The sequence below is a fragment of the Thalassophryne amazonica genome, chromosome 10 (assembly GCF_902500255.1).
Source record: "Thalassophryne amazonica chromosome 10, fThaAma1.1, whole genome shotgun sequence".
Lineage (NCBI taxonomy): Eukaryota > Metazoa > Chordata > Actinopteri > Batrachoidiformes > Batrachoididae > Thalassophryne > Thalassophryne amazonica.
This window is the reverse complement of record NC_047112.1, coordinates 58,374,628-58,385,714: the sequence shown is the minus strand read 5'-3', so window position 1 is coordinate 58,385,714 and position 11,087 is coordinate 58,374,628. Positions and strand designations below refer to the sequence as shown.

Below are 11,087 nucleotides of genomic sequence, written 5' to 3'. Positions count from 1 at the left end.
GATCCTGAGGCAGGGCTATGGGAAGCCAGTGGACTGGTGGGCCATGGGAATTATCCTCTATGAATTCCTGGTTGGCTGTGTTCCATTTTTTGGAGACACTCCTGAAGAGCTTTTTGGACAAGTTGTGAGTGGTGAGTGTGGAGACATGAGAGAGAAATCAGAAGAAGCAAGCGTCTGCTGGTTTCTTTGATACGACAGCATAATTAGGAGCATAAATGAACGAATGCCACAGGATGTGAAGAATAAAAAGTGGAACATTTTGTGGTTGTGCTGGGTTTGAGAGCGCAGTCTTGTTAACAAAAAATACTTGTTGAAATTGCATTTCATGTTATTGCATAGCGATCTCCCAGTCTGTAATTTAACATTGAGCATCTACTGATTCGAATCCTGATCCATGACTTTTATTTTCCTTGATATTACACAGAACAGAATGCAGACACATTAAAGTCACTCATTGTGTATGCTTGCAGCTTTTACAGCTTGAAGCTTTATTTTGTTTATTATGATGTGTACCGCTGCCTTTCTTGGCCAGGTCACCCTTGCAAAAGAGGTCTCGATCTCAACGCGTTTTTATCTGGTTAAATAAAGGTATAATAATAACACCTGTGCCATGCATTAAGAAAAAAACATTTTCAGTCCATGCTGCTTCTTATTGTTTCCATTCATTTATTTATTTTATTTTTTATGTCTCATCAATTCTGCATAGTGCAGAATTGTCATAAAATGAGCACAATCACAGTAACAGTGGCTGAATGTTTTAGTTTTTAAAAATAATTATTATCATTATTATTATTGTTGTTGTTATATGTAAAAAATACTCAAAAATAAATTGAAAATTGGACCTATGTGGAAAACAGCCACAACAATGAGGAAAAGCTCATTTATTTTGTTGTGGAAATTGCTACTTGATTGGCCAGTAAGAAGGCCATATCACATGCAATGTCTGAAACAGAGTTGGTGTGTATTTGAAGCAAAGGAAAGTAAAATATGTTTTTAAGACAGACACCGTGACAGCACTGAGCACTGCCTGTTATTGTGCTGCACTTATGAAAAAGAGCAAGACAGATGCACACTGTTGATGATCTGTGTGAATAAAATAGACTTGTTGCATATTTAAAGCAGTGTGTTAAATTGCTTTTAAAATGTGCCTCTGTAGTGAAGCAGCAGCAGCCATGACTCTGTGCAGGCTGCTGACACTGCACATTCATTTGGGGACTCAGGTTTAATTAATCAAATACTGCTCAATCAAATTATGCCTTGATTGAATTGGGACATCTTAAGTATTACACCAATCCTCAGATTATCTGCAGATTTCATTTTTTTACTAAAGTTCGAAGAATAAAATGTAATCTTTCTTGCCTTTGTTATATAGTAAATATTTTTAAATTACATTTACAACTAGCACCTATCAAGAGTTTAAAGGTCACAGGTAGAAAGGCTGAGCAAAAAGGAAACAAGCAATATTTTCTTTGCCAACCAGACTGGCTTTATACCAGCTTTTGTGTGACTCTAAAGCTGCTTTTATTAGTAATCAAGCGTATTTCTGTGATTTGCAGATGAAATAATTTGGCCAGAAGGGGATGATGCCTTACCTACAGATGCCCAAGACCTGATCACCCGCCTGCTGAAGCAGAGTCCCCTAGACAGACTAGGAACAGGTGTGTAATACAGGTCGACACGTTTTACATTTGGGGCCACAAACTCATTATCTGAAGGTCACTTGCTCTGCATGTTTTCTTACAACAGTTGATTAGTCAAGTCTAGTGTTTTCTTGCTCTTCATTGGCTGAGCACACCTGATTTAATTAACGGCAAGCTTGCCGTTCAGGTGCTGACATCGGGACAACATGGGCCTCCCCTAACGCGATGCTAATGGGTCTTACATGTCATAATGCTAACATGCTAAATTTAGGATGAGCTGAGTGCGGGCAGCATGATTTATAATATTTTTAAATCTTACTGTCATTTTTAGGTAATTTTACATCTACATCTAACTAACATTTACATCTAACTGTGGTTTTTGAGTTTTTCCCTGGACAGGCTAACTAACTAAAATGTAACATAAACACAAATTTGGGCTTTTCAGAATTATTATGTCATTGGTTGGAAAAACTGTCTGGTTGTAGGCGGAGCCTCAGATGTCAAACAACACGCCTTCTTCCTGGGTTTGGACTGGAACGGGCTTCTGCGGCAGAAAGCTGAATTCATCCCCCAGCTGGAGGCCGAGGATGACACCAGCTATTTTGACAGTAGGTCACATTTGAGGAATTTTATTTTAATTATTTATTATGATTTAGCATTGTGTGTCCTTATTATCAGCCAAAGCAAAAATAAAAAACAGTAACACCTCTTGTCTGTCAATAGTTCGGATGTGTTACTGATGACATTTTACGTTTCCCTAAACACTGTGTTGTCACTAATGTTGTCTTAGCATTACATTATCTTTTCATTTCACGTGTCATTCTCAGTGTCCCTTCCTATTTCTGTCTTCAGCTCGCTCAGAGCGTTACCATCATTTGGGTTCTGATGAGGATGAGGAAACCAATGATGAAGAGTCTTCCTTGGAAATCCGACAGTTTTCTTCCTGGTCACATCGCTTCAGCAAGGTAAAGACGGCATGGTCGAAACATAAAGCTTTTGAAGGGTAAAAAAATGTGAGTCACAAAGAAAACATGTTGCATTATCCTGATATTAATATGTAAAAATGTTTAAAATCTGCATTTCATGTCACAGAGTGACCCAACAGTGTTTTTATTGTTGTACTAGAGCAAAATCCGGTTATGCCTTATTGATTTTACTGCTGTGACCACAACACATTTGTACTTGGCGATTACAAGACTGTACTCCAAGTGTGCAGCCTTAATTACAGACTGCAGACCAGTGCATGGCACATTAAACAACTCTTTTACCGCTCAAACAGGTGCCTCTGGACCACCAGACAACAAACTGTAAAACCACCTACAACATAAAATGTTTCATTTAGTTCCATGATGTTGAAACCATAGAGTCTCTTCTTTGGACAGTAAGAGCCTTGATGTGGGGAGACCTTTATTTAATGGATGGATTGGTTTTAGTATTATTATTATTGTTATTATAATCATCATAAAATCAATTTTTACATCAAACAGTGACTGTGTTTTCCAGATAATACTAATTGCTCATTAGTTGCTCAAAGATTACTCAAAAACTAACACTCATTAGTTGCATCTGGCCAACAATGTGTTACAAAGAGGAAAAAAAAAAATTATATAAACATTAACACATGTAAGTTGTACCTGTCTATAAGTCACATTTAGTGTTGAAACATGGTGCTATTGCTTCATACAACAAGAAGCAAAATGAAATGAATCATTGTGTTATGCATTTGTAATCCAACTCTTCATTAGGAGGTTAACAGGTTAATTAATGGTACTGTACGAGGCACAAAGACATGTTCTTTTCATCACTGAGTAGATGAAAAGTCAGTGTGCACATTTACTTTACTAAATATAATTAAACTTTTAAAACTCCTATACATTGCAACAACATTATAGTTAGCTTTACTTTAGCCCAGCTATCCTCCTTGTTGCTGTTCTTGCAGTACCACAGTGCAAACAAGTCAAGTGACAAGTAATATGAAAGTTATTCCCTCTGTTTATTCTCCAAGACCTAGCACGTTGTTCTCACTCAGATTTTTCTTCTTCTTCTTTATGGCAGTTGTCATCCAGGTTAATGGTGCATTATTGGCACCTTTTGCTTCAGAGTGTGAAGCACTATTTCTTTCATATCAGTATACAGAAGCAGCTTGTCATACATGTAGACATTGTCATCTTGTGGCCAAAGTTGATAATGCAGTATTTTTTCATATAGATATTACTCTGAAATATAAGGCACAGGACCAGCCAAATGATACATAAATAAAAAGAAAGGAGAAAAAAAAACCTGGGGCTTATAGTCTGGAAAATGCCATATCTGGACTTAAGAGTGTTTGCTGAATCTGATGTGGCACACTTGTATTAATCCATTCTTCTAAGAAAAAAAATGTAAGAGAAAATTTGAGATTATTGAGATCTCCATTATTCACATTCTGTCCCGTTCCGCATTTCAGGTTTACAGCAGCACAGAGCATCTGGCGACGCCAACCAACCTGAGCTTCTCTTCAGATCGCAGCCACAGTGAGGAAAAAGAGGACCGTGGGGAGGCTGGAGGGGCCACCTCTTCAGCAAGTCCAGCAGAGGGGAGCGCAGAGCGCAGACACCACGGACACATGGCCAGGTAGGTCACCAGGTGGAACAAATGTCAGGTGCTTCTTTTATTCTTCTGAAATCTTGTCTGTAGCACCATTAGCCACAGAATCCTACAATCATGAATAGTTTGAATTTAGTGACTGGCTTTAACCCTGAAATCTGAAAGCACCTTTTTATTATTAAGTTTTTGTTTTCATTGCAATGTTTCAGCTGTCAAAATATATCTAAATACACTCAACAAAAATATAAATGCAACACTTTTGGTTTTGCTCCCATTTTGTATGAGATGAACTCAAATATCTAAAACTTTTTCCACATACACAATATCACCATTTCCCTCAAATATTGTTCACAAACCAGTCTAAATCTGTGATAGTGAGCACTTCTCCCTTGCTGAGATAATCCATCCCACCTCACAGGTGTGCCATATCAAGATGCTGATTAGACACCATGATTAGTGCACAGGTGTGCCTTAGACTGCCCACAATAAAAGGCCACTCTGAAAGGTGCAGTTTTATCACACAGCACAATGCCACAGATGTCGCAAGATTTGAGGGAACGTGCAATTGGCATGCTGACAGCAGGAATGTCAACCAGAGCCGTTGCTCGTGTATTGAATGTTCATTTCTCTACCATATGCAGTCTCCAAAGGCGTTTCAGAGAATTTGGCAGTACATCCAACCAGCCTCACAACCGCAGACCACATGTAACCACACCAGCCCAGGACCTCCACATCCAGCATGTTCACCTCCAAGATCGTCTGAGACCAGCCACTCAGACAGCTGCTGAAACAATCGGTTTGCATAACCAAAGAATTTCTGCACAAACTGTCAGAAACCGTCTCAGGGAAGCTCATCTGCATGCTCGTCGTCCTCATCGGGGTCTCGACCTGACTCCAGTTCGTCGTCGTAACCGACTTGAGTGGGCAAATGCTCACATTCACAGGCGTTTGGCACGTTGGAGAGGTGTTCTCTTCACGGATGAATCCCGGTTCACACTGTTCAGGGCAGATGGCAGACATGCTGTGTGGCGTTGTGTGGGTGAGCGGTTTTCTGATGTCAATGTTGTGGATGGAGTGGCCCATGGTGGCGGTGGGGTTATGGTATGGGCAGGCGTCTGTTATGGACGAAGAACACAGGTGCATTTTATTGATGGCATTTTGAATGCACAGAGATACCGTGACGAGATCCTGAGGCCCATTGTTGTGCCATACAACCAAGAACATCACCTCATGTTGCAGCAGGATAATGCACGGCCCCATGTTGCAAGGATCTGTACACAATTCTTGGAAGCTGAAAATGTCCCAGTTCTTGCATGGCCGGCATACTCACCGGACATGTCACCCATTGAGCATGTTTGGGATGCTCTGGACCGGCGTATATGACAGCGTGTACCAGTTCCTGCCAATATCTAGGAACTTCGCACAGCCATTGAAGAGGAGTGGACCAACATTCCACAGGCCACAATTGACAACCTGATCAACTCTATGCGACGGAGATGTGTTGCACTGCATGAGGCAAATGGTGGTCACACCAGATACTGACTGGTACCCCCTCCCCCCAATAAAACAAAACTGCACCTTTCAGAGTGGCCTTTTATTGTGGACAGTCTAAGGCACACCTGTGCACTAATCATGGTGTCTAATCAGCATCTTGATATGGCACACCTGTGAGGTGGGATGGATTATCTCAGCAAAGGAGAAGTTCTCACTATCACAGATTTAGACTGGTTTGTGAACAATATTTGAGGGAAATGGTGATATTGTGTATGTGGAAAAAGTTTTAGATCTTGAGTTCATCTCATACAAAATGGGAGCAAAACCAAAAGTGTTGCATTTATATTTTTGTTGAGTGTAGTTTAAAAATATTAATTTGGACTTTGTATCAGCAGATGCACTATGATCTTTCATCGGTCTAATGTCCAGTCTAGTGTTGATGATGATACTTAAATGGAAATGTGCATAATGGTACAATAAATATAGCTTTTTAGAATGCGGAATTCCTTAATGTTTTATATAAAAGCAGGGAAATGACCTCTTGTGTCCGGTTATTTGCCCAACTAACCGGTGTCTGGCTCTGGCTGTTTGTAGTCTTCGTCCACGAGCCTCCTCCAGCTCCTCCCAGTCAGAGAGGAGCAGCAGCCCTCTGGTGATGAGCAGCACTCACAGCCTGGAGACGATGCCACGCTTTGCCCTCTCCACCGACGATGAAGGTAGTTCCGCAATGACACACTTTTATTACGATTCTGTTCACATTGTGTTGATGCTTCAGGGTGTTAGCCCAGCATGCGTTTACATGCACTTTGTCTAACAAATTCATAGCGCTGTTCAGATCAATCTGTCGATTTGTTGTCTGCTAGTTTTGCTTAGGATTTGTGCTCCAAATCACGAGCAAGGCTTAAACTTTGCCCACCCCATGAGCAATCACATTAGTGAACAATGTAAGGGGAAAAACCCCCTTGGGCATTTTTTGGCTACAGGAAGAAACCTCAAGCAGACCAGACTCAATGAGGTGACCATCTGTTTTGACATTCTATCACTTCTATCACTTCTATCACAAAAGCACCATTAAAATTTTCCTGATCACACAGTGACAGGAATGTCACAGCAAGCAACCATCTGCTTTGTACTGTATGCGTCAATATTCCATGAGATCAACATGACAGCCATTAAACATCCGATTGCGATCGTCACATTTGTGATGACTTTTTCATAGACACATGTAGAAATAAAGTAGGGATGCACCGATCCCGATGCCAGTATCAGGTATTGGCCCAATCCCATTTACTCATACTTGTATCATAAAATGTCTCCAATACTCCGCGACCCCTTTACAACAGCATGATGTCAATGTCTCAATGTGGGATTTTCACGCACACACTCCCAAATTTCCGGACTATAAGCCACTACTTTTTTCATACGTTTTGAACACTGCGGCTTAAACAATGATGCAGCTAATTTATGGTTTTTACAGGCTTTCATGTAATTTACCCATAAACCGAAATACGTCCGTCAGTGCTGTCCATTGATTAGATGACAGTTGCTGTCCGTCATGCAGAGTAAATTCACACACAGTAAATATAAACTCTTACCTGTTTGTTTCAGTGGAATTCATCATCATACGATCTTGAAGAAAAATAATCCACACAAAGCCTCCTGAGTTTGGAAAACAACATCTGAAAATACTTTAATCCCTCGTGTAGCTGAAAAAAGTTCCTTTGCACCAGTTCCTCCATCAGAACCCAGATCAGGGTTCAGTGGCAGAGATTGTCCATGAGGTTGGTGAGTTTCAGTCCATGGTGTGGGTGTTCAGGGCGATGGGAGACTGGCTCAGTCTGCAACAGGTGTGTAATCCGTTTGCAGAATCTCTGTGGCGCTGCGTTTGGAACCTCCGCTCCTCCTCCACAATCCTCAATTTGGGTAAGAAGTTGAGTCACTGCGCCTTGTTAATGGCTCATTTACCACAGGCAACGGGCTATAATAGTTGAACATGAGGAAATTATCCCATGATCCACAAAGAAAAAATAAAATAATGTTAAAATTACTCCGTTTTGCCTCCGTGTGTCATGGAGATGCCACACAACAGTGTGTGTGTGTGTGTGTGTGTGTGTGTGTGCGCGCGCGCATGCACCACGCCCATCGATATTACATGTTCCACTTGTGGGGAAAAAAACAAACATTTATGGTATGTATTGGCCAAGTGGTTAATGCGCTTGGTTTCAGTTCGGAAGGTTCTGGGTTCAAATCCCACCCCTGCCACATTTCTCCATGTAATGTGGAGTTGCGTCAGGAAGGGCATCCGGCGTAAAACCTGTGCCAAATCAACATGCAGATCCACCTTGGATTTGCTGTGGCGACCCCGAGTGCAAACAAGGGAGCAGCCGAAGGGACTTATTATTTATGTATGTTACTGGTATGCATTTAATTAAAAGATAAAACATAGTGTGGAGAATGAAAGCCTGTTTAGCTCAGTGTCACACATTGTAGATGAAAACCGAAACAGAAATAATGCAGAGAAGCTTCTTTTCATCAAAATGAATCTACCCTCACATTTTCATATAAAGGATTTTAGTCCTTACAGACATAAACAAAGTTATTGTTGGACAGTTTCAGTTGTGTTCTTGGTGTTGTATATTTTGTAGTGCTGAAGTCCACAGGTTACATTTCAGTGAGATGTCTGGCAGTGTCATCTTTGTTAAGAAACACACAATTAATGTTAAGGGACAATTTGTTGTGGTCAAAAAGTGATGTTACATGATTTAAGTTAAATGTTTGAAAATAAAAACAAAGCTAATGATTTTGGTAGCAGTTACAGTCAAAAAGTATGGAACAACTGATGAATAAAACATGTTTTCATAGTCATCATAAAACTGTAATGGTATCTGTAAGTATTCATATCGGTACTAGGTATCGACGAGTACCCAAATGTAAGTACTCGTACTTGTACTCCGTCTGGGAAAAAGTGGTATCGGTGCATCCCTAAAATAAAGCATATACGAGGGCTGTCAATAAAGTAACGGTCCTTTTTATTTTTTTCAAAAACTATATGGATTTCATTCATATGTTTTTACGTCAGACATGCTTGAACCCTCGTGCGCATGCGTGAGTTTTTCCACGCCTGTCGGTGATGTCATTCACCTGTGAGCACTCCTTGTGGGAGGAGTCGTCCAGCCCCTCGTCGGAATTCCTTTGTCTGAGAAGTTGCTGAGAGACTGGCGCTTTGTTTGATCAAAATTTTTTCTAAACCTGTGAGACACATCGAAGTGGACACGGTTCGAAAAATTAAGCTGGTTTTCAGTGAAAATTTTAACGGCTGATGAGAGATTTTGAGGTGATTCTGTCGCTTTAAGGACTTCCCACGGTGCAAGACGTCGCTCAGCGCTCTCAGCCGCCGTCGTCAGCCTGTTCAAGCTGAAAACCTCCACATTTCAGGCTCTATTGATCCAGGATGTCGTGAGAGAACAGAGAAGTTTCAGAAGAAGTCGGTTTCAGCATTTTATCCGGATATTCCACTGTTAAAGGAGATTTTTTTAATGAAAGACATGCGGACGGGTCCGCGCGTCGGGACGCAGCCGCCGCGACGCTCCGCCACAGGAAAAACACCTCTGTTGAAAGCCTTAAGGACAAGTTGGAACATGTCCTGCCTGTTAAACAATTTCTCATATACTCACTCCACTGAAAGCCATCAAAAGCCGCCTGGATTTTACAAATGGTTATCAACATGGAGGTGTTTTCCTGTGCCGCCGCACCGCGTCGGCTGCGTCCCGACGCGCGGATCCGTCCGCACGTCTTTCATTAAAAAAATCTCCTTTAACAGTGGAATATCCGGATAAAATGCTGAAACCGACTTCTTCTGAAACTTCTCTGTTCTCTCACGACGTCCTGGATCAATAGATGACACAATATGCACGTGTCTGCATAAACACCTTTTGTCCACTTAGTGCAGCAGATAACTGAAACAATCCTTCACTTGGTGATGCAAGCATCAGATTTGACTGGATTCTATGGCATGTGACAGATGTTACCCTGTAACGTGACAACTGAACATGACACATGGTGCAAACTATTCCTTTTTAAAACCCTATTAACTCAACCAATAATTAGCATCACATTTTACAAAAATTGATGCAACTTTATCTTTTGACCCCTATACAAACTGAAACTGACCTTTGTCACCATTCTTGCTGTTTTTACCCCATAACTCCATAACAGTCAGACATAGATAGTCCAAACTATACCTTTTTGGAATATTTATGATCAGACAAATCATGTGTTATACTTTTCAATATGATTGGAGCATTTTTAGATTTTGACCCCTGTGTAATTCTTCATTGACCCCTACCTGGCCACCATATTGGATTTTCAAGTGGCCTGCACTTTTTTCTCAAACACTGATTTATGAAGAACATTCATGCCATATTTGATGCTTGCATTACCAAGTGAACAATTCTGGCCAGAAATCATACTTATCTGCTTCACTAACTTGCATAATTGCTCTTTAATACCAAACATTCCTCCCACTTAAAAAAACAATAGTAACTAGGACTGCAAGCAGTCATATACGGGCCCTCGTTCTACGCGACCACCTACACAGGCCAGTGGGTGCCCTTGTGACCACATGTGGGGATGTGCATGCAGGGGTAACCACTCATCACACAGTTAAAATTTTAAACAAATCACACAATGCATCAAGGAGTTATGACATGTTGATTGTTCATCCACTAGGGGGCACTCAGTGTACAAACAGAGGGGCTGGGTGTGTTCAGGGGCCAACCGTCATCGTACATGTGAAGTTTCAAGTCAATCAGGCAAAGCATGAAGGAGTTATCATGACTTGATGTTCTATGGCGAAGGGTCAAAATGGCGGCACCATAGCGGCCACACCCTTCAACATAGAGAAAAGCGTTCGCTAAGTTTTGGTTAGTATCATCTGTGGATGCTGTTAAATAAATTTGAAGTGCATTGGACAAAATCCCTAGGAGGAGTTCGTTCAAATACAACATGTGGAAATCACGCCAAAATGAGAACAAAATTCAAAATGGCTGACTTCCTGTTTGGAGTAAACCCATGGTGCAAGAGACTTTTTTGTACGTCTATGCAAGTCACATATGTGAACCAATTTTCATCTCCCTACTCCAAAAAACCCCTATGGGGAGGGGGTTTTGAAAGTTTCAAGGGGGCGCTATTGAGGCATTTTGCCCCGCCCATGGGCGACGCCCCTATGAATTGTAAGAGGTTGTCGTGCTCGACCTGTGTATCAATTTTCATGATGATGTGCCAAAATTAAAGCCGTCAAAAGGAAGAACGTAATTTCATGGCGAATGGGCAATATTCGGTACGCCGCCACACGGACGCCGTTACTCG

At 41.2% G+C, this 11,087-nt stretch overlaps 1 protein-coding gene across 2 annotated transcripts in view; it reads left to right on the top strand.

The window, feature by feature from the left end:
* The window catches only part of mast3b (microtubule associated serine/threonine kinase 3b), a 97,051-nt gene that overhangs the window by 69,114 nt on the left and 16,850 nt on the right, over positions 1–11,087 (top strand). For both annotated transcript variants that reach the window (XM_034180044.1, XM_034180043.1), the window contains 6 exons: positions 1–131; positions 1,557–1,658; positions 2,126–2,248; positions 2,493–2,605; positions 4,087–4,253; positions 6,315–6,436. The exon at positions 1–131 is cut by the window's left edge and continues 35 nt beyond it. In XM_034180044.1, coding sequence (XP_034035935.1) covers positions 1–131; positions 1,557–1,658; positions 2,126–2,248; positions 2,493–2,605; positions 4,087–4,253; positions 6,315–6,436 — 758 coding nt within the window. The remainder of the gene's footprint in view (positions 132–1,556; positions 1,659–2,125; positions 2,249–2,492; positions 2,606–4,086; positions 4,254–6,314; positions 6,437–11,087) is intronic.